General features: G+C 38.1%; 1 protein-coding gene across 4 annotated transcripts in view; it reads left to right on the top strand.

Annotated features, from left to right (window-relative positions):
- Positions 1-23,558, top strand: part of RHOT1 (ras homolog family member T1) — a 44,580-nt gene that overhangs the window by 7,859 nt on the left and 13,163 nt on the right. For all 4 annotated transcript variants that reach the window (XM_048819266.2, XM_048819271.2, XM_048819269.2 and 1 more), the window contains exons 2-16: positions 992-1,050; positions 4,247-4,328; positions 6,727-6,770; positions 8,081-8,134; positions 8,642-8,694; positions 9,771-9,879; positions 10,221-10,322; positions 13,314-13,412; positions 14,827-14,935; positions 15,899-16,019; positions 17,844-17,928; positions 19,225-19,370; positions 21,676-21,776; positions 22,190-22,320; positions 22,894-22,977. In XM_048819266.2, the coding sequence (XP_048675223.1) occupies positions 992-1,050; positions 4,247-4,328; positions 6,727-6,770; positions 8,081-8,134; positions 8,642-8,694; positions 9,771-9,879; positions 10,221-10,322; positions 13,314-13,412; positions 14,827-14,935; positions 15,899-16,019; positions 17,844-17,928; positions 19,225-19,370; positions 21,676-21,776; positions 22,190-22,320; positions 22,894-22,977 (1,379 nt within the window). The remainder of the gene's footprint in view (positions 1-991; positions 1,051-4,246; positions 4,329-6,726; positions 6,771-8,080; positions 8,135-8,641; positions 8,695-9,770; positions 9,880-10,220; positions 10,323-13,313; positions 13,413-14,826; positions 14,936-15,898; positions 16,020-17,843; positions 17,929-19,224; positions 19,371-21,675; positions 21,777-22,189; positions 22,321-22,893; positions 22,978-23,558) is intronic.

The following is a 23,558-nucleotide window of genomic DNA, read 5'->3' as shown; positions in this document are numbered from 1 at the left end:
CAACAGTAGCCTAGTTGATTAAAAAGTCAGCACAGAATCTAATCAGTAATCTGAGGGTCAGCTCTGATTTGCCTAGTAATAGCGTATGGTACTTGTTGGATTAAATATCCTCTTGTAATGAGCAGAATTTCTTTCTGAACTTTGAGAACCTCACTTCTTTTACCTGGATGAGTTGAGACTAATGATCATATACTTGCCTCTACTTAATGTTTTCCTTGTGATGAAGCTAGCCATGTGAAACTACCAGGATCTTTTCATACCGGAATATTTAAGATAATGAGAAACCAGAGAAGCACAAAGTCAGCTAGAGTTAACTCTTCTTACCAGTATTTTTTTTTTAACTATACATCAAAAGAGTGCTTAGTGTTTTGGCAAACATAGGGAAAAAAAACGTCCTATCTTCATGGAGTTTAAAATCCAAGCTAGCTTCAGAAAGTGCTGCCCGTAAATGATTGCTCCCTGTAGTATATTCTTCACTGTCCAATCTGGTTTTATTGCAGACATCTCTGTCCTTTCATCTTTTTTTAATGGAGCTGTCACTTTCTTGTTACGTTCATTCTTTTCATCCCTTTCCTTCCTGAATTCTTGTGCTAAAGTAAATGTTCTGTATGCATGCCTAACTATTTTCAGAGGTGCTACATATTTGTAGTAATTTGAGGCTAAATTCTGCTCACCTTAATCATGTAAAGCTGGACAAGACAAACAAGATTTGGCGTTTTGTTCCCTTAGCTGAAAAGTTTAGGCATGTATTTGAAAACACATAGGAGACTGACCCATGTTTCTTTACCAGAAAGGTCCTTAAAGCAACCCTGTGAAGGAGCTGAGGACCCATGTTTAGATTTTATTAAGGAACATTTTTGTTAACATTTTAATATTGAAAGTTGTAAAATGTTTTTAAAATACTTCCCATCTTGAGATAGAACTGTAACTATTCAGTGTAGTAGAAGGTTAAAACAAATATTTTAATTCCATTATTTTTTCCCCTTCACAGCCAGAGTTGGAAAGACATCACTCATTATGTCTCTTGTCAGTGAAGAATTTCCAGAAGAGGTAGGACATCCCTATTTGTCCTCTAAATTGTGCTTCTCTGCTAGAAAAGCTACTTACCCTTCACAAAAATGTGCATGTAAATTAGTGAATTTGTAATTTTAAATCTATCAGTGGATTATTTTTTTTTAAATGTGGAGCTTTTATTATTAAAGTATTTAAAAGGGTGATTAAAGGTATTGCCTTCTTCTGGAAGAGTGACTTAAACTGATTAGAAACATTTCTGTATGGAGAACAGGAGTCATATTTAAGTTACTTATTTTTGCTCATTCTTTTCATATGCTTAATTGAATTCACACTTGTTCTTATTGATCCACGTACTCCTGAAGTGTTAGTCCTTTCAAAATTGTCAGAAAATAACATAGGTCAACAAAAGGGAATAATGGAGGAAAAGATGTTGAAGAAGAAGGGGGGGTAATCTCTCTGCCAGAAGGCATTACTTGTAAAAATCTGAGCATCTAATTATATAAATAAAGGTGAAGCGTTCAAAACTTATCAAGGTGTATAGCCCTTGCAGTAGTAGTAAGGCAGTGTCTGTAATTCAGAATTACTTTGCATTGAGTTATTTTTTGAAGCATGTTTTTATAACCTGCAGATGTAAATAATTGTGTCTAAACCTTTTTCAGAAAAATGTAGAAATGGTTGGGTTTTATTTAGTTGGTTATGGACTGGATTATACTAAAACATTTATCAGGCTATTCCTTTGAAAAAGGCAGCAGACAATAAAACTTGTAGTGTCTTATTGTTAACACTTGCTGGATTCCTTTTCTTGACACGGTATTAGAGGAAAGATAGCTTACCTGTGTAAGTAAACGTTTAAAGTTTGGAATGTGGGACTTGAAGCTGGCCTCATATATCATGAGCGTTCACTCTTTAAAACTGCAATGTTGTATTTCCTAATGTAAGGCAGTATATGTCTGAAGTCTATGAGCAAGGCTGCAAATGTTTTAAAATACTATTACATTACATTATTGATGTCACTATTGGGGCTCCTTGCCATTGTTGCCCCTCTAAATGAATTGCAGCACTACATGACCTTTTTGTCTTTATACAAGTAGAGTCCACTTCAACAAGTGCCTTTTTAAAGGAAAATTTCATCTACACTCAGCATAGCAATCTGATTGCTGAAAACAGCAAAGATAATTTCAGACCTAACTGTATCATATATAACTCTTCAGAAGGACTTGCTGGAATCATGCATGTGTTTGTTATGCAGCTCAGAACTGTGTAGATGTGTCATTGGGGTCGTCAGGTGATGCCATAATCATGCTTGGTAGAAATGTGACTATGGTCTGCGGCTTCACACAAGGCCATTCTTTCAGCAGTCAGGCTTGTAAAAAGAACATAAAGATATGGAAGGACAGATTTGCCAAGCAAAAAATCTGGGCAGCTGGATGAATTTCCTGTAGACTTAAGATTGATGTTACACCTTGGTGTTGTATTGTTAGGAAGGCAGTATGGATTAGTGGATGGAGCACTGTACTGGGACTCAGGAAACCTGGTTTCTATTCCCAGTTCTGCCAGTGTCCTGCTGGGTGACCTTGGGTAGGTCACTTCACCTCTGCGTGCCTCAGGAGTCCCCATCTGTAAAATGGGATGATGAGACGTGCCTGCTTTGCAATCCATGAATGAAAAGCGCTATATAAGACAGATATATTATTTATTTATTACCATGTTCCTGAATCTGGATGTAAATTACTATTTGGTAAATTGGGGAATAAATTACCTGTCATGGATGATGTACAAAATTTTTCAAAGCACTAATTTTCATGAGTATCATTTTTGAGCTCCCTGTAAACTTCTGTAGATGTAATATTTAGCAGAACCTATAAAGGAAAAGAGCCTGCCACGTTTTGTGACTTTTTGGGGAGAGAGCTTTAACTATTGCATGTCATCACTATTAGACAAGTTTCTCATACTTTGGAGAAGAAGAGTGGTTTTCATGGCTCCAGTCGCTTCATTCAGGTCAGTGGGAGTTTTGCCATTTACTTCAATGGGAGCAGGATCAGGCCTCATAGCTCATTTGTGCAAAAAGAATAGAAAAATTAAAATGAGATTTTTTGGCAGCACTTTTAATCTGGCATGTCCACACAGCCAAAAAAACCCCAAACAAACCTGCAGCAGGGAGTTTCAGAGCCTGGTCAACTGACTCAGGCTTGAGGAGCATGCACTACTGGGCTAAAAAATAATAGTATAGAGTTTTGGGCACAGGCTGTAGCTTGGGCTCTGAATCCTACAAGAGGGGAGGGTCTCAGACCCCAGACTTAAGCCTTAGCTCGAACATCTACAGTATTGAGCCCTCCAGTGCGAGCCCTGGAATCCCAAGTCAGTTGAGCTGGGCTCTGAGACTTGCTGCCACAGGTCAGTTTTTGATGTGTAGTCATACCCTTAAGATATGTCTACACTGCAATAAAACACCCATTGCTGGCCCATGTCAACTGGCTTGGATTGTGGGGCTATAAATTTGCAGTCTAGATATTCGGGCTCAAGCTCTGGGACCCTCCCCCTCGCAGGGTCCTAGATGCCTGGGCTCCAGCCCAGAGTGGAACGTATACACTGAAATTTTATAGTTCTGCACTCCGAGCCCCATGAGTCTGAGTCAGCTGACATGGGCCAGCCAAGTGAGTGTGTTGTTGCACTGTCAACTTACCCATAATGGCTAGTTTAGCGTAATGTCCTTAGAAATGGATGTGGAGATAATAGCAGAAATAAAGAAGAAACCAAAAATTTACCCATTCTACAGAATAGTATTACTTAAATGATATATTTAAGCTTAAGGCTTAATTGTTAAATATGGTATAATTGAACAACTTTTAAATGATTTACAATTCAGACAGCAGTTTATTTGTAGGGTGCCTTTCAATAATGCTGCTTCTAATATTTTGGGTCCGAGATTTACTTAAGCCTTCATTTGAAGTCTTTTCATAATAATGATATTCTGGCACAGCAATGCTTAGACTTGAAATTCCTCACACAGCAAATACAGTATAAAAAATGGCAGAGGCTTTAAGAACATAAAGAAAACAAACTTTGGTGAAAAATCTAACAAAATTAATAATCACTTCTATTTAAAGTTTCCTAATTCGTGGAAAAATTTATCTATGCTCTTTTTATAAACCATCATTAGATGTTCATTTACCTGCTTTACTGACTGTTTTTACAGAGGTTTTTCCTTCTTACTGTTTGTTTACAAATCAAGGTTCCTCCACGTGCAGAAGAAATCACCATCCCAGCTGATGTCACCCCTGAAAGAGTGCCAACACACATAGTGGATTATTCAGGTAGTGGTTCTATAGTACACATGGCTATATGACTTATTCTGATCCAGGATTGCTTTCCTGCGTCAGTAGCCTCATCAAAGCTTCCAGCTTATGCCAGGAGCTGGAAATAAAATTGTTATTTTAATGTAGGTTTTTTGAGGGTCAGTGTTGAGGTAGATTGACAGGGACTGATCCTGCAAACTCCACTCAGCCTAGTGCGTAGTGTTGTGGGTAGTCCCTCTGAAGTCAACAGTAGCAATGTTCTAATAAGGTCAGTGGGTGGTCTGATCATGGTAGTAAGTGTTTGCAGGGTCAGGCACAAGGCAACTAAATTCAGGGAGATCCAAAACTTCTCTCATCCCATTAAGTGAAGAAGTCACTAAAAATATAAGCAACTTTTACACATTCTGTGTAATGTGCTATCTTGGCACAACAGGATGAGATGACAACATAGTTTAAACTTCTGTGAATTTCTTTACTCTTATTTTCATTCTTTTTAAAACGTTCCCATCTCGTCTGATGCTTGTTAAATAAATATTAATAGGCTGAATACTGAAATTGAATAGAAGGCATAAATAAATCCTACTGTTACCGAGCAGGCAGAAACTCAAGTCAACAGTTAAGTTTTATGCAATGCCTTAAAAGTTGTCAAACTCAGTCTCTGTTAGGCAATATAGAAAGCTATTCCAAGGTCAAGAACCCCTGAGGAAAACTCCCTTCAGACAATTCAGACAAAGGCAGGGTGAGGCTGCATCAACAGATTTCCAACTGTTATGACTGCTCGGGTGACGTTAACGTTTTTTGTCAGTTTGTGTGTCAGTGTTAATTTTAATGTTTCGTGTCCACTAATATTAGTACATATCTAGGTTTGTATGGTTTAAAAATCAGAGTAAGTCAAATATCGGAGTCTTTTTTTCCTTTTAGTCTCAATTATTTGGGAATGCTTGAGGTAATTCTACAGTTGACACGAGCCAATTCCTATGATAAATGTGATTTTAAATTATTATGTTAACTAAAGATCTTACTACCACCCTGTTTCAGGTTTGTCATGTGAACAGCAGTGGCAGTACGCTAGTCTTTCCTCTATTTGAAGACAGAGCCGTACTTTTCTCTCAGTAGCAAACACTTCCTCGGGGTTGTGATAAAGGAGAAGATCACTTTCTAGTAATTACCCCAAACTCTGCCCACAACACTTTTGAAGTTTGTTTCTTTGTGACATTCTTTACAAATGATTTTATAATTCCATCCCCTTTTGATGCTATCCTCAATTATTTTCCAGTTTTAGTACAAAGTATTTTATGACCACCTCCCCGGGGGTTTAGGATTAACTGTTGCACAGCCAAGAGTTTTCCATGTTGTTATATAAAATCTCTCAGACAGATATAGCAAAAGCTCTGATTTGCTAGGAATGCAGTGGAGCTAGTAAAATTATAGGCTCCAGGCTGGAACTGGCATTTGCATACAAATTTCCAGTATGACCTTTAAAGCTGAATAATTGCACTGGCAAGAGAGACTCCCTCGGGAAAGCATCAAGGATTGGGTCTGCTACATTTTCTTCCATCCCCTTCTTGGGGTGCTCAACTGATGCTGTTGTTCTGAAATGTAAATTCCAGCATAAAACATGACATTGTAGAACAGGGGTGGCCAACCTGAGCCTGAGAAGGAGCCAGAATTTACCAATGGACATTGCCAAAGAGCCACAGTAATACATCAGCAGCCCCCCATCAGCTCCCCCACCCCAGCTCCCAGTGCCTCCTGCCCACCAGCAGCCCTGCCGATCAGCGCCTCTCCCTCCCTCCCTGCACCTCCCAATCAGCTGTTTTGTGGGGTGCAGGAGGCTTGGAGGGGGGAGAGGAGCGATGACATGGCAGGCTTAAGGAGGGCGCGGGAAGGGGTGGAGTGGGAGCAGGGCTTGTGGCAGAGCCAGGGTTGAGCAGTGAGCCCCAGCACATGGGAAAGTTGGTGACTGTAGCTCCACCCCCGGAGTCGGTGCCTGTACAAGGAGCCGCAGATTAACTTCTGAAGAGCTGCATGTGGCTCCAGAGCCCCAGGTTGGCCACCCCTGTTGTAGAACAACAGGATCAGTTTAGCACCCCAAGAAAATGGCAGAAAATGTAGCAGACCCAATCCCTGATGCATTCCAGAGGGAGCCTATCTTGCCAGTGAAATTGTTCAGCTTTAAAATTCATACTGGAAATTTGTGTGCAAATGCCAGTTCCAGCCTGGTGGCAAGGGCATCAATTTCACTGCCTTTGCATTAGAAGCGTATTTTTGTTCCACACACTTAGCTAAAAGTGATTAAAAATCAAAAGGGCCATTGCCAGGATGGCTGTACCTGGAATGAGTATTGTAAAATATTCTCTGGTTTAGTTCATGATTATATAGAATATTAATGGCATTTTTTTCCTGTTGCATGCAGAAGCAGAGCAAAGTGATGAGCAGCTTCACCATGAAATATCACAGGTAAGTGACAGTTTGTGATTAGCTAGAATCTACTTAGGCAGCTTGTGCTCGTTAATTTTCCTCTACTGTTTAAGAAACTTTTTAAAAAGTTTTTCACTCTAGAGAGCTTCTGGCTTGAATTATTGGAAGAGAGTCCTCCCATTCTTTTCTCTCAACACTTCCCCCACCTTCCTGTTAGAACCTTTTGTCACAGCAAAGCTTCCTCTGTGCTCTTTGTTTTCTAGGAAATGCATCAGAGCAGTAATCACTATTAGTGAGAAAGGATTGCTTTGTCGTAATTCAAATCACATACTCCTTTGAAGATTGAGCGCTCTGCCTCTGCAGTGCTTCTGTATGGTAGAGAGAGGGGCAAACTCGTGACCTGGCATTGGTAGAATGTGATATTGGCGAGTCTAGGTTGATCACAGTGAAGTATAGGTGGAATGGCAAAGCCCAAATCAAACTTAAATCTTCTTAATCTCTGAAAACTAGACAAACAGCTGTACCCACATAGCACCACCTCTCCTGGTTCCCATTTGTAATATTTGTCAGGGCCAGCCTTACACACAAACTGTTACTGTTGGGATGCTGTGCTTTCTGCATACCCATTGCAAATGGTCAGCTTTGCCTTTTCCACTTACTAGCATGCCCAGAGAAGATGGCAGCTCTCAGCACAATATTCCTCCCCTTTTGGCAATTTGGGTTCATGTTCCTGCTTGGCTGGTGGAAAGGGAGAAACCAGCTTTCTTTCAGACAGTCAACGAAGGGACTGACAGCATTTGCAGCAAAATGATCCCAGTGCCTGAAAAATCCTGTTAGCTTTTTTCCTGTCAACCTGTTGCAGTACCCTTATGAGTGAACTGCTGCAGTGGAGTGTTTGTGAAGTTACTAAGAATCCTTCATTTCCTGCCCTCACTGCTTTCTGAGCATCTTAAATGCACCTTTGTATATTCTATATATAGGCAGTTTTTTCATGTCCTATCATTGGTGGGTAGCCAAACTCGAGAACTGCAGCTCTGGGACCAAGGAAAAATGGGTAATCTGTGACAGTTCAAATGTAGATGGCTTAGAAGTCTGTGCCACCATTGCCCTGGACTGTACCTCTGCAAAAAACCGATTTGGGCATTTCTTAATATTTTTCATTTCTCTGCTCTCTTCAGGCCATCAGTCCGACTCTAAATTGTATGAGCAAGCTAGGGGCACAAACACTGGCCAACAATGAAGCATTTTTTACTCTTTTGTTGTGATGTTGCTAGGTATGCTTTTTAACTGTTTGCTGTTCTAGGGAATCCACACATTCGGGATTCAATGGTTTCTCTTTTTCATTTTAGGCTAATGTAATTTGCATAGTATATGCTGTTAACAACAAGAATTCTATTGACAAGGTATGATGAAAACACCTTTTATAGTATCTAGCTGCTGTTCAGGATGTATCTCCTGTGACAGGGTACTTGAAGGCACAGTGAAAACTTTGTACTTAAATATTTAAAGTGCATAAAATCTCACTGGAAAATATTACATAGTGTGTAATCTACCAATAGTATTCTTTTTCTGGTGGTTCCCATCAATCGTCTCTTTTTCTTGTTTAACACTGACACCTCAGGGTTTTTTGTTGGGTGTACCATTTTCATAAACAAGGAGTACTGGATAAAATTCTCTTCTGAGCTTGTTAATGCCATGCAATAATCAGCTGGGAGTGTTGCTATCAGTCAGCTTATGCTTTTCCTTTTTAATTCCTACTCCCTCTTGGCCAAAAGTGGTGCTCCTGCCAACTCACAATAAGCCCAGAAAGCAAGAAACCAGGACCAGCCATGCTCAAGTTTATTGTATGCAATTTAGTCATATTAGTCGAAGTGTACATTTTCTTGGTAAGTGTTAATTTCTTGCTTTAGGTAACAAGCAGATGGATTCCTCTCATCAATGAAAGAACAGACAAAGATAGCAGGTATGTACTGAGAGGGAGGAAAAAACATAAAATAGACCTAAATATTAAGGTGATGGGGGTGGTTAAATTACATTGAGGGTCTTGTTCAGCCAAAAAAGACAGATGTGAAGTTAGTCTGAAGTAGTCTCATTGCCTACATTTTTTACAGATATTTTCAACTAGCAGGTGACTTTTTAATACATCAGATATGCTATTTTAAAAATGTCATTGATGGCTTGCCCCATATATGTGAATGCCTTCCTAATTTTTCTGCTGTAATGGCCTACGCGAGTTTTCTTCTGATACCAGTTAGGCTAAGAGACAGTCCATGGCTTGATCACAGTGCTGTCTCCATGGGCAGGCTTCTGATTTATTCAGGCACCAGATATTTTAAGTTTTGTACAGATCTATGAAATGTTGTTGGAAGCTGAGAAATTAAAGGAGAGCTTTGAAGGAAGTTCCGTGACAAGCTAAGCATAGGAGACACAGCTTGTATTCTGAACTTCCTGCCTTTGGTTGGCTTAAGCCAGACCCTCATTTTTGTGTGTGAATTTCTGGTTTAGCTATTTTTAAAACAAAACCCAGAAGAAAAAAATCGTTCGTAAGAATGTTGTCCATTTATTGTCCGTGTCTGCTCTTTCTGAGTAATCATGAGCTACTTGGGGATCACTTGTAGTGCAATGTGGAAAATGATTATTTTTACCCAGTGGACCAGCTTTCATATCTTTACAAGGGTAGAGCACTGTGCAGTAGGAATGTCTACAAAATATCCATATGAAATTGGGTGTTCCTGTGTATAATGGAAGTTTTATAAGTAATTAATCACACTGTTTAACTTTTCTAAAAAATCAAAAAACAAGTAGAGCACTTTGTGAGTTAAATGCTTGTCATATTCATTTGTTTGACACTGTTATGAAATAAACCTAAAACTGCTAATTTATTTTTGTTCCTGCTCTTTACCATTGGTGTCTAGTTATTCATAGAAACAACATAAATGCAAATTGTTTACTTCCTTTCTAGTAGAGTAAGTTGCCAAATAAAATAGATATTTTCAGCTCCCTCTCATTGTAAATCTCTGATAAATCTTATGTTTTCAGGCTTCCTCTTATATTGGTTGGAAACAAATCTGATCTAGTGGAATATAGCAGTATGGAGACCATCCTTCCCATTATGAACCAATACACAGAGATAGAAACTTGCGTAGAGGTATGCTCCTAAATTTTGGAATTCATTCTGAATGAATAACAAGTACCACATTGCTGCCAAGTTTATATTTTAACTTTTTCGATTGTAGTAGTGATAGAGCAACTCAAAATGACTGCGTTGTTGTTGTTTGTATCGCAGTAGCGCTAAGAGGCTGCAACTGCGCTGGAGCTAGTCCCCGTTGAGCTAATCATTGCAAACACATAGGTCTCAATTTTTTTCAAAGGAGTACAGTATCCACTATTAAGGACCATATTTCCAAGAGTTCAGCTTCAATTTAGATACCCAAAGCAATAGTGAAATATTTAAGAGTTAACTAACTAATTTAAAGACTTATTTTTCAGTGTTCAGCCAAAAACTTGAAGAATATATCTGAGCTATTCTATTATGCACAGAAAGCTGTTTTACATCCTACAGGGCCTCTCTATTGTCCAGAGGAAAAAGAGGTACTTTATTTCTTTTTAAACGAATATATGTGTAGTAGTAGTAGTAGTAATCTTCGTTTTGCCAAACCCTTTTCAGAAGACAATTACATTAAAATAGTAAAATATTTTTCCCTTCTTGCTTTTTATGCTACTTCCACCCCAGTAGATTTTTTTCTTGTTTCATTATTTCTGTCTAAGTGTCAGTCATCATGTGCCAGCTCCGTTATGCCTATAGTCTGTGACATTAATCAGAGCCGTGACTTTAACTAAGTCCTGGGGGGAGAATGTTGCAGGATGTTCGTTTTACTTCACAATTAATTACGTGTACAAACAATTGCAAATTGATTTTCAGATTTGATTTGGTCCTGGTTGTACAGTTATGCCAAATGTAATCTGATATAATCTGGTTCCAGATTCTTTCTCCATGAATGCAGATGTAAATTCTAAGTAACTCTGTTTACTGCAGTGTAGTTACTCCAGATTTACTCCAGTGTAATGGAAAGCAGAATTATTTCAGAGCACTCTTGTGAGATTTTGACAAGAGAGCTTCAAGATGAGTGCATGTTTTTCTTGTGTTACAGTAACAGCCATAGCTAGTTTCTTAGTGCACAAGGAAACTGATTAAATGAATTACCTGGGTGCATGTGGATTTTTGTAGTAATAATAATATAGGTTGCAATTAATAGAGGCACTGAATTTATCACTTATTGTGCATTGTCACTTCATCTTGAACAGTGGGGAAAGCCACTTCAGTCTCCAACGTTGAGTAAAAGAAAGCCACAAAATAATCGCAGCTTGACTTTGCACATCCTGGTTTTGCCTGGTGCTATTGTGTCATGACATTGTATCACCACAGTGCAATTAGTGTTGTCATCCCTTTTCTTTCTCCCTCTTTCTTCACCATTTTGTGGCTGGTAGTTGGAGAAGAGTTTTCTCTCTTCTCTTTTTTCCCCTCACCATCTTATTTATTAAAAAGAAAAGGAGTACTTGTGGCACCTTAGAGACTAACCAATTTATTTGAGCATGAGCTTTCGTGAGCTACAGCTCACTTCATCGGATGCATACCGTGGAAGCTGCAGAAGACATTATATACACACAGAGACCATGAAACAATACCTCCTCCCACCCCATTGTCCTGCTGGTAATAGCTTATCTAAAGTGATCATCAAGTTGGGCCATTTCCAGCACAAATACCTGGATTTGTGCTGGAAATGGCCCAACTTGATGATCACTTTAGATAAGCTATTACCAGCAGGACAGTGGGGTGGGAGGAGGTATTGTTTCATGGTCTCTGTGTGTATATAATGTCTTCTGCAGCTTCCACGGTATGCATCCGATGAAGTGAGCTGTAGCTCACGAAAGCTCATGCTCAAATAAATTGGTTAGTCTCTAAGGTGCCACAAGTACTCCTTTTCTTTTTGCGAATACAGACTAACACGGCTGTTACTCTGAAACCATCTTATTTATTGGGAGGGAATTCCCTATCTTTCTTTTTTCTCTCTCACTAGGGGCAAACTCATCAGCTTTTCCTCTCCCATGCTGTTGGTCCATATGCTCAGTACTTTGTCTAATAGATGAGACAAGAGAGTTAAAATTACTGTGCTTGGCCCCAGGGCTCTTCCTGATACCTTGCCTAAACCAGTTAAACATGGATCAAGTGCCTGTTCAATAACGGTTCACTGTAGCCCTAGAGCCATTGAATTTAATTTTTTTGTGTGTGGAATGTCCATTTAAGATGCCTTATTAGATTTATCTTCATTGATAGGCAGAAGATTGTTCTCTAGTCTGATCAAATAAATAGGCTTTAATCTTAGAATTAGAAGTAGAATCATAGAAACACATGGCTGGAAGGGACCTTAAGTGGTCATCTAGTCCATCCTGCAGTGCTGAGGTAGGATTAAGAATACCTAGACCATCTATGACATGTGTTTGTTTAACATGTTCTTAAAAACCTTCAGTGACAGGGATTCCTCAGCCTCCCTTGGAAGTCTGTTCCAGTGCTTAACCATCCTTCTAACTAGAAAGTTTTTCTTAATATCCAACCTAAATCTCCATTGCTGCTGATTAGTCCAATTACTTCTTGTTGTATATTCAGTGGACACTGAGAAACACTGATCACCATCCTTTTTATAACAGCCTTTAACATATTTGAAGACTATTATCAGGTTTCCCCCTCAGTCTTCTTTGCTCAAGACTAAACATGCCCAGTACTTTCAATCTTTCCTCATAGGTCATATTTTCTAAACCTCTTATTTTTGTTGCTCTCTTATGGATTAATGTATTATCTTAAAATGTAAATATTTTAAAAGGTGATCATACAGGAGCTGAGCAAGGGCATAATAGTCTAATGCAGTGGTTTTTAACCTTTTTTCATTTGCGTCAATTATTTGACTAATTTTTGGTTCTTTTTTTTCAAATGGAGGCGTGGATGCCTTTGGAAATCTTAGACATGGTCTGCGGACTGCAGGTTGAAAACCACTGTGCTATGGTAACAATGACCTTTCATAGTCTGCAGACAAGAAGTTTAAAACCACTTTTCTAATGCACCTCAATGTATATTAGGAAAGGCTAGGGAAAATTATTTTCTTCAAATTTGTGTCAACAAATTAGTTTTTAAAAACTTTTTACATCATAATAAAGCAACAAATACAGAGAACTATTTTTGGATATTTGTGTTTTTGGATACTTTTGGATTGTTCAGCCTGCAAAGATAGATTCAAGATTTTATATAATTGAATTTAAGGAAGTTTAATATCAAAATGGACTTTTTTGTAATCTTTTTCTGAATAGAAGTTTACTGGTGCCGGGTTTTGTTGGTTGTTTCTTATATTTATTAATTTTCTAGGTGCCCATTCTGAAAATCTAAAACAAAACATACATTACATTGCCAATAGCTATTTGAATTCTGTTTAGTGCTGTCTTGTGGTATTAGTGTGATTATTCTCATCTTCGAGCCAAAATAAAGTGAATTTTCCTGTGAAAGTGGGTCCTAATTTCTCTCTTGATCTATAGATGAAACCTGCCTGTATAAAAGCTCTGACTCGTATCTTCAGAATCTCTGATCAGGATAATGATGGCACTCTCAGTGATGCAGAACTCAACTTCTTTCAGGTAGGTCCCTACTATTTTTTTTTAATCACCCCCTATTTTCTCCATACCTAGTATATGGTAGCTCAGCTCTAAAATGCTATCAAAACAAGCTGAGGTGACTGGTAACCTTTGGATACCAATTTTTAATTGTTAAACTGTTCACTGGCTAGATCGGGGTAGGCAATCTATGGCACGCGTACCAAAGGTGGCATACGAGCTGATTTTCAGTGGCACTCACACTGCCCGGGGGGGCTCTGCATTTTAATTTAATTTTAAATGAAGCTTCTTAAACATTTTAAAAACCTTATTTACTTTACATACAACAATAGTTTAGTTATAGATTATAGACTTATAGAAAGAGACCTTCTTAAACGTTAAAATGTATTACTGGCACGCGAAACCTTAAATTAGAGTGAATAAATGAAGACTCGGCACACCACTTCTGAAAGGTTGCCGACCGCTGGGCTAGATTGTGCCTTTTAAGGCACTGCTCTGTGCTTGGGGACTGGAGGCTGACTTGACCGAAATTTCCTTGAGTTACAGGGGAGCCAGTACAATGGGCACTGTATCACATAGCAAATAGGTGCATTATGTACTATCCTTCCTGCTGATGTGGATTTAGGGAAGGCCGTGTTCCCCTTGGGAAACTATTACCATCTTCAGTGTCTCCACTGGGATTGTGCTTTTAGTCCTGTGTGTTGGATGGCGGAAGTCTCTTTCCATGCTCCCACTGGGTAGTGCAAAATCTTGCCCTATATAAATCATCTTTGTATTGTTGATGCCCATAACAGATACTGGGCCTCATTCTCCTTGAATGCTGGTGTAAAATCAGGAGTAATTCCACTGAAGTCAATGGAATGACGCTGAAGTGAGATGAAAATCAGGTCTAACATTTCAGATATCGAACTACATTTAACCTTAAGTATTAGAGCTAAGAAATGGAATGCAGAGTTAAAGCTTCTCCTCAAACCTGAATTCACATTATTGTGGCTAGCTATTGCTAAGATTGTAATTCAGTTGAATATCCTGCGTTTTTTCAGTTTAAATTTGCAACACTTTTCTTGAAAAACGAAAAAGGGTTTTTCTACATCCCTACCTCTACTGATTAGTGTGGGTTTAAATACAATTCCGAGGTTCCCCAGTATTGCATTTCTGTTGCAACATTGCAACACCTGTTCCTCTCTAGGTGGCTGTGATTCTTTAACAGTCTTGAAAACTGAAGCAAATAATAGATACCCTGTCCTGTTCTGCTCTTTTGTGGGAGCAGTACCAACGAGCAAGGAACTGTCCTGCCTGCTCTGCTTTAATTTAGAGTTTGCTTGGATTGCCCCTACCACTAAATTAGCATAGCTTTTAGGGCTGTACTTTGAGTAGGATATGCTGTATGATTGACTTAGTATCAGTGTTTCTAATATGCCTTTTCCTTGTTTGTTAGAGAATTTGTTTTAATACTCCACTAGCGCCTCAAGCATTGGAAGATGTAAAGAATGTAGTCAGAAAAAATCTAAGTGATGGAGTTGCTGATAATGGATTAACATTAAAAGGTAGGTATTGTTTGAAGAGAGACATTTAAAGTTGATACAAGATAGAAGTCCATGTGTAATCTGTTGTTAAAGGAGGAAAAAGGGGTTGAAATACGATTTCAGTTTCTTGCTCCCTTGGCAACAAGAGCTGGTCATAACTTGGCTGTGGCATGGGATAAACTGAGGAATAATCGGGGAGAAGGAAATGGTGTTCCAGTGGAGAATGCTTAAGGGACCAAAATGTCTGAATTAAGTGTGCTGATTCAAATAAATTCTCTCTTGGGCAAATTCTATAGTTTCCATTTAGAGTAGGCTCTTTGTTTAGTTTCACCAGAGGGAGCCCTAGCATAGATAAAGCATTGGTTCCCACTAGCATTCTAGTGACTGCTGTGTAGATCTGTTTGGAGCAAGCTGTAAAAATTAAAGGCAATATCTTTTCTACTACTTGTGGGAGCTGCAACTGTGAAAGCAAAAGTGAGAAATTGTAGGGGGGAAAAGCCTAATCTATACGCAGCCTTAATAAATCATGTGTGGATTGAACTGGAGGAGTAATCTCAGTTTTTAGTAAAACAGGGTAAGTACTTAAGCAATTATCCTTGAATTTTGGTGTAGCAAAACTAATACATGCTTCTGTGAAACTACTGTAGAAGGTTGTCATTCTTGGTATGTTTAATGGAGACTATATAAAAATTTTTAGCATGATACAAATTAAAACCAGCCTTGTAATAAAAATGCTGGGGCTAACACTTAGGAAACAAATTTTAAGAAAATAATTATTTTGGCGATCCGATTATAGAAGTATTATAATTGTACAAATTGAAGGTACAGAAAATGTCATGTATTCATTAAGATTTTATATATCCTGCACTATGCTTTTATGTTTGTGTATTTTGTTCACCCAATTTAAAAAAAACAACCACTCTCCATGTAAATGTTAAATGTTTGAAAGCCTTCATAGTCTTAAGAATTATCATTTAATTTCAGGTTTTCTTTTTCTACATACACTTTTTATTCAGCGAGGAAGACATGAAACTACTTGGACAGTATTACGCCGCTTTGGATATGATGATGACCTAGAGCTCACACCAGAGTATTTGTTTCCTCCGTATGTTTCAGTTGTTAATTTTCACCTATTTATGTAGAATTTGTATGTCATGCCTTCGGATTGCTAAATCAACTACTTACTATACATACACAGCTCCCAACTTTGTCAGCAATATTTACATTAACACATTATGGAGTATATAGTATATAATAATCTCTTGATGTATGTGTCACTTCAATTATGCATGTGCATTAAAGGCCTACTCCAGTGCCCACAGAAGTAAATGGAAGTTCTTTCCAATAACTTCCTTGGGTGTTGGATCAGACTTGGAGCAGAATAATACCATTTTATACAGAGAGAGTAGAAGGATAAAGGAATTCCAATTTCGGTGTGTTAGCAGAAATGTCTAAACTTAGGTTTCATAGTGTCACCTAGTTTTCACTGTGGGTTGTGTATGGAGAGCAGAGGGACAAGGGATTTGCAATACCAGATCAGACTCTGTTCATTTCACTTCAGAATACTGTCCCTGGCAGAGGTCCATATCTCATTCTTAAGAGGAAAGCAAACTTTTGTCCCTCATAATGCCAGTTGTGCAATAGGAGTCAGATTGCGGAAGAAGGAAATTTCTTCCCTGAACACTACAATTGGTTTATGACCAGAACATGGGACTTAATTATCCTTTGTCCAGCTATGACAGAAGGAGGACAGGAGACACTGGATGTGGTTTGATTAGGCCACTATTTTATTCCTGAATGTCAGGGAGTACCTAGCAGATAAAAGTGTGCAGTGCAAGTAATTCCATAATCATTTACATGTACTTGGTGGAGGAGAAGGCTGCTGTCCATCTTCCCCCTTACCCATCTCAGTACCCAGCCAACTTGCTGCTTGGACCTTACCCCCACCCCTTGAATGAGGGTTAAGGGGAACTGTAAATGGGGGGCAGGTTCCTTGCCGTACCAGTCATCGGAGCCCCAAGTCCCCCATTTCCATATTCCTTTTAAGGAATACCTCCTTTAAATCCTTTACCAATCCATTTTATCTGATCACCATATCCCTTCCCAATGGAGTAACTGCACTGGACATCCGCCCCACACTTACACAGTGAGTTGTGACATGATAGCCTAACTCCCGTTTCATGTTTGCCCCAACTAAGCCCCTAGCCATTGTGGAGAAGAGGGAGAAAAAAAAACCCTCTTGCCTTGGCCAGTGTGGTGGTGAGGGAAAAAATTCCTTCCCAGTCCCCCGAGAAAGGAGCGACTAGTGTAATGCCCACCATTGATCATGACAAAACCTGGTATTTAACTATGGCCATTGGTAGAAGGGTGGGTGCTGCTCTACCTGGTCCAGGTAAAAGAGGGCTTTTCCTGCAGAGGCATAGGCCTAAATAGTCTCCCCTCTCTTCTGGTCATCTGGGGGGATAGATCAGTGTCCCTGCTGACCTGGTTTGAAGCTGCCCTTCCTATAAGCCAGCCAATAGCCCCAACTGCTTAATATGCGGTGAAGTCATTCTCTTACCATGCATAGTTACAAGTGAGATAGTTATAAAACTGTCCAGCTCTTTTTATGGCATTTAACTCCTTTGGGATGAGATTTTCAGAGGCTCTTAAGGGAATTAGGTGCTTAATTCCCTTATTTTCTTTTGACTATACCATCCTTATCTTTTTCATAGAATGCTGCTGATATTCCTGTTGTATCTGAAAGTGCCTTATATTACAGATGATTTTAGAACTCCTAGTAAACAGTGCTTGCTGTGTTTTCAGTGAAACAGAAAAGGAGCTGATTGCAAAACCAAAACCACTAAATGCTATTTTCATGTTTATTTCTTGGAAGAATTACATTATTTATTATCTGACTAATTTTTGTTTCTTTTTTTTAAATAAACAGGCTAAAAATTCCTTCTGACTGCACAACAGAATTGAATCACCATGTGTATTTGTTTCTCCAAAGCACGTTTGATAAGCATGATTTGGTAAGCTTTTAGTCTGACTTAAGTGGTGCTTGTATAATGTTTTAATTGCTCTCTAAATCTTAACTCTTTGACTTGATCAGTACAACGGGATGTTTATCAACAAAATCCAACCCCTGATGTCCAGCAGTCTTTTTTACCTTCTATTAGGATTGGATTGAAGTTTATGAAGCTGAACCAATTTTATTTTTCAAACTCAAAGAAATAATTAGGAGTCAATATTCATCTTTAATGTGGCACAGGAAACTAAATCAATGCTTTTATATTGGGAGAGCCATCTTCCTTGTGTTTAAATTGTTCTGTGAGCCAACCAGGTAACATTAGTACCCTACTCCATATAAAGTCTATACATGATGTCAGTTTATCTCCTACCTGGAACTAGGCTTTGTTAGCTCAAGTAACAAAAGAATAAAACTCAGCCTAAGCTTTCTGTGGAAGCCTGGCAATTCCTAGGGTTTCCTGTAGGGCTTCCCTGTTTCTTCTTCCAGTTTTCTTGGACCAAGGATCATGCTTCCCTCTGCTCTTGGAGTTGAATGGCCAGCACCGGTTACAGTGTGGCAGCAGTTCTGTGAGGGTTCTGACTCCTGATAGATTGAGTCAACAGAACAGCTCTTCCCTATGCAGGGTCAGATTCTGCTACCCTTTTAAATGTTGCATTGATCAGTGATATTCCTAAACCAGGAAAAATGTTCTTACCATGTTATGAAATTGTATTTAAAATCATATTTATTTTACACTCACAGTCAAGAATGCTAGAAATGACAAATGCCTATATAGGAATAAAGATTGAATAAGGCTTTAACAAGAGAGTCAATGTTTTGGGAGTTTGGGCTTATTCTCCATTTTATGTATTCAGATTCTTAATTTGAAGGAACGGTTGTGACCCTTTCTTGTCTGTCTGAGGCCTGTTCTGCACTAGAAACGTTTGTCGCATAGGGATGCAATTTTTCTTTTAAACAACACTTTTATACCAGCAAAAGCCCCAGGGTAGATGCAGTTACACCAGCAAAAAAGTGTTTTTGTCTATATAACTTATTTTGTTAAGGAAAATGTATAAGTTATACCAGCAGAAGCACTCATACGCCAGTATACGCAGCTGGTATGTTTACCCTTTCTAGCGTATACAAGTCCTGAGAATCCTTTTTTAAAACTGGTTATCCACCTATTGTAAGAAAATCCTTATGGAATGAATGCTGCACAGGCCATTCAAATCCCATGCAAGAAATACTTTCCTTTTGCAAGTACGTTTTGATGAGAATATTATTAGTATCTGATGTATAACTATGTGCATATTTCTAGGATAGAGATTGTGCTTTGTCCCCTGATGAACTCAAAGATTTGTTCAAAGTCTTCCCTTATATACCATGGGGACCTGATGTCAACAACACAGTTTGTACAAATGAAAGGGGATGGATAACATACCAGGGGTTTCTTTCTCAGTGGACGTAAGTACGGTACATTATATGTTGCTGTTGCCCAGGAGTTACATTAGGACCTTACAATGGCCTTACATTAGGACTTCATGTGATGTAATAACCTATTTCATTGCACATTTATCTGCGTAGTTCTAAATATGCTATGCAAATCTTTTGTTTAAAAAAGTTAATAGTAAATCTAGTGAGGTAACTGAAAAAAGCAGTCGCGTTTAACATTTTTTGATGAATGTTGTCAGAGCGATCTACTTCTCTGAATGCTTTTAAATAACTATGCTAATTGAGATGCCACAGTTTTACAGTATGATTTAGTTATCAATCAGATCTAATCAACTATATAGATAGCACCGACAGTGTTGCTGCTTAAACGTTTATAGCAAATGTGATGCCAAAACTGTGGAGATCTGTTTAACAGATGAGTTCCTGAGACTGCTGTAACCGTATTCAGAGAAGAGATTGTAATTCTCAGAGTTAGACACACAGCACTTGTTTTAAAGGGAATAAGAAAGACTATTGCTATTGAGACTGCAGAACTAAGTTACTTGCTCAGTAACGCGTCCTTTCCATTTATGAAACCATGCTTTATTTGGAGCCAGAGGTTCTCGCTGAAATGCCTTGATGAAGTTTGTTTACTCCCTTAATGAGGTTTAGTCTGCATTATAAAGTTGTTGCACACGTTTGGCTCAGCTACCAGTGTTCCCAGGAGAGGCATGCTGACTTAATGTGAATAGAGGTTGAATTACCTTGTACTCTGGAGAGAATGGTAGTTCCTCAGTAAGCTGGAGGTTGTTCTCCAGTAGGGCTTTCAGAGAAGTTCACATTATTTTTTTTGGCTGACTCCTTTTTGTTTGTTTTGGAAACTTGCAGTACATTTTCCAGAACTTCTATGTCTGTCATGTTTACGTAACTGACTTGTAGAGAAATTCACTTAAATATCTATTGCTGATTTCATGGTGCTCTGCTAGTTCAGTAGCAGATGAATATCGCTGACTAGAGCCAGGTGTAGCATGGAAAGCATGTACAAGCTTCTCCATACTGCTCAGTCAACACAAATCAATCCTGATCTCCAGCATCTTGACTATACCAGTCTTAGTCTTTTTATCCTCCTAACCCACCTCTGCCAATGTATTTCCATTCACCTGGATCCTGTCACTTGCTTGTCTAATCCTGAGCCTCTCCTATCCAAACATTTACCAGTCACATTAAATTACATGGTGTGGTTTTTATATGAGCATCCATGCTTAAAGGGGCTAATCTGAAATCACTAAATTTCTTCTTACTTGACCTACATAGGATTGAAACATAGGTCTCCAGAAATACTAACTTTCTGTACCAACCAGCCATTGTCACAAGAATATTTAAGGGATGTATATTATTTTTGGATTTTGTCAATCCCGCTGTCCTTAGTTCATTTGAGATCATTGATAATGGAGCCCCCCAGAATCCAGTTTGTTTGATTTACATAATTGCTAAATCAAATGTAACCATGTACTTGCTATGTAATTAATGCATACTTTACCAGTATATCACCTATGAGAGAATGTTTGATATTTATCTAAGAAAAGCTATTGGATGATTCCATTTCAGGTACCACTTAAGTTTCTTTTGAATGCGGCAAAGCACTTTAGAGAACTAACATGTAGGAACAGTATTGAGGACATTCACTATAAGATCCCATTTTAAAGCTTTCTGTTGAAGATCTGCTATTATGTAGAAAGGAAGAAAGCCAAAATGTTGAAGAATTGACCAAAGCAGTAGAGCTTTTGGAGCCACTGTGTGGCCTGCTGCTCAGAGAACTACAGGCTGTTCTGGAATTTGGGCAGTGTCCAATGATCATGGCTTCAGGACTCTCACCAGATTTTGGAAATCTGCCTGAAGTAGTATGATTATTGAGTCATTAATTGTCACCCTCTCAATAGTTAGTCAGTATTTTCTCTATATATACCTCCTGTAAACATTAAAGATGTTGCTGTCTTCTGTTTGCTTTCCTCTTGACAGTGAGTTGGGAATACAAGGGAGGAGCAATCACATTCCTTTTGTGTTGTGAAAAGCATTGTATAGGTTGTCAGCATGGGTGGTTTGATCTTAGCAGGGGCTAAGATCAAAGTATAGTATAATGGGTTCATTATATTAATAAAACTAGGGCCATTTAACTTTAAAACACGTGTGTTCTCATCACTGGATGGCACCAGAACACTCTGCTTTTGCCAGATGTAATACATAGGGCACAAGTACTTTTAATAGAAATCTGGAATGGTGGATGTTGGCAATTTAGGAATAATTGTTTTGGGATTTTTTCCCCTCTTTTTTTCCTTAGACTAACTACATATTTAGATGTACAGCGCTGCCTGGAGTACTTGGGCTATTTAGGCTATTCAATACTGACAGAGCAAGAGTCTCAAGCATCAGCAATTACAGGTAAGTATCTGAAATGCTGTTAATACAGTTTGGGAGCTTATTTTAAAAGATCAGTTTCATACATCCAATTGCCAAGCTGTAAATTGAGTTTAAATGAAATGTTCTGTGTGTTTTTTTCTCCTTTCTGCTTAGAACACAGACATATTTTGAAAAGGAATAATATCCTGGAGAGCATTCTAGTTTGTTTATAAAAGTAAAAAAGTATATATGTAAAAGATTATGACTTTTATAAATGACACCATCATATGAAAAGATTCTTGATTCCTGTTGAATTAGTTGGCATTTTGTTCACTTGAACTTTTTAAAAAGTGTGTGCCATTGGGATATTAAAGATTTTTATTACAGATGTTTCAAATATGATTTAAGTAATTTAACTGTTCCTACTGTAGGAATTTTAATTTTTTTTTTTAAAGTAACTAGAGATAAAAAGATAGACCTCCAGAAAAAGCAGACTCAAAGGAATGTGTTCCGATGTAATGTTATTGGGATGAAAGGCTGTGGGAAAAGTGGTGTTCTCCAGGCACTTCTTGGAAGAAATCTAATGGTAAGAAACATTTTCTTTTTAATTTGAGTTGTAATTAAATAATATTGAGAGTTAAGTTTAGGTAACAAAATTCTGTTGACAGCGTGCCCTGACTGTGATGATTTAGTTGGGGATTGGTCCTGCTTTGAGCAGGGGGTTGGACTCGATGACCTCCTGAGGTCCCTTCCAACCCTGATATTCTATGATTCTGTGATTCTATACAGGTAGCTGCCTTAAACTTTTCTTGTTAGCACTAAAGTTTGGGAAAGCCATCATGGATTGCAGAATTTTACAAATTATCAAGTAAGTGAACAGATATGGCAATTGAGGATACTGCCTTGCAAAATGTGCTTTGTTCTTTTCCTTTTACGTTAGTAGTTTTAATCTTTGATACTTCATGACTGACAAAATGTACTACAGCTACATGTTTACTAGCATACTATGAAGTCTTCATAATATAAGACTTCACCATAGTTCTCTGATATTAAGCAAGTGCAACTGAGTAGGAACCTGAAAAATTATTTAAATACAGTTTTTATGGGGAGGAAGTTGCTATTGATTATTGTCTAACCTTTAAATTCTTTGTGTTTTCAGAGGCAGAGGCAAATACGTGCAGAGCACAAATCTTACTATGCAATGAATACAGTCTATGTATATGGGCAAGAAAAATACTTGCTGGTAAGACTACATCATCGGTTTTTTTTATATATTTATTTTGTATATATATATTAATATATATATTTTGTCAGTCATGAAGTATCAAAGATGTAGTGTGTGTGTGTGTATATATATATATATATATAAATAAATTTTAAAATATGTTGTATTAACTGGTTTACAGAAGGCTACATTTACTTGAGGCAATTGTTTCTTGTCTGGATTTAGCTGTCTTGTGTTCTGGGTGTGAGTGCTTTTTTAAGACTTAAATACTTTCTTTGAGCAGCGTTAACTACAGATTTCTAGCTGCTTGCAAAATTAAGTTTATATAACTCTGTAAATTATTGATTGTGCAATATTTTATTTTTGGCACCTTCCCTTAAAATGTACCAAAAACACTCTGAGATCATCTTAATTGCACTTATTCAGTTGGACTCCTGTTACAAGGCTTCTGTTCTGTTGTTATATATCCTAATTATCACAACACCTAATTTAGAAAACATTCAACTTCTCAAATCTAATACACACATCAAATTAAAATCTTCCATCTTATTTTCTTTATTTCTAAACATGTAGTCAATGCAGTGTTAAGATACTTTTCA

Source organism: Caretta caretta, chromosome 14 (assembly GCF_965140235.1).
Source record: "Caretta caretta isolate rCarCar2 chromosome 14, rCarCar1.hap1, whole genome shotgun sequence".
Classification (NCBI taxonomy): Eukaryota; Metazoa; Chordata; order Testudines; family Cheloniidae; genus Caretta; species Caretta caretta.
This window is presented reverse-complemented; position numbering and strand designations above follow the sequence as displayed.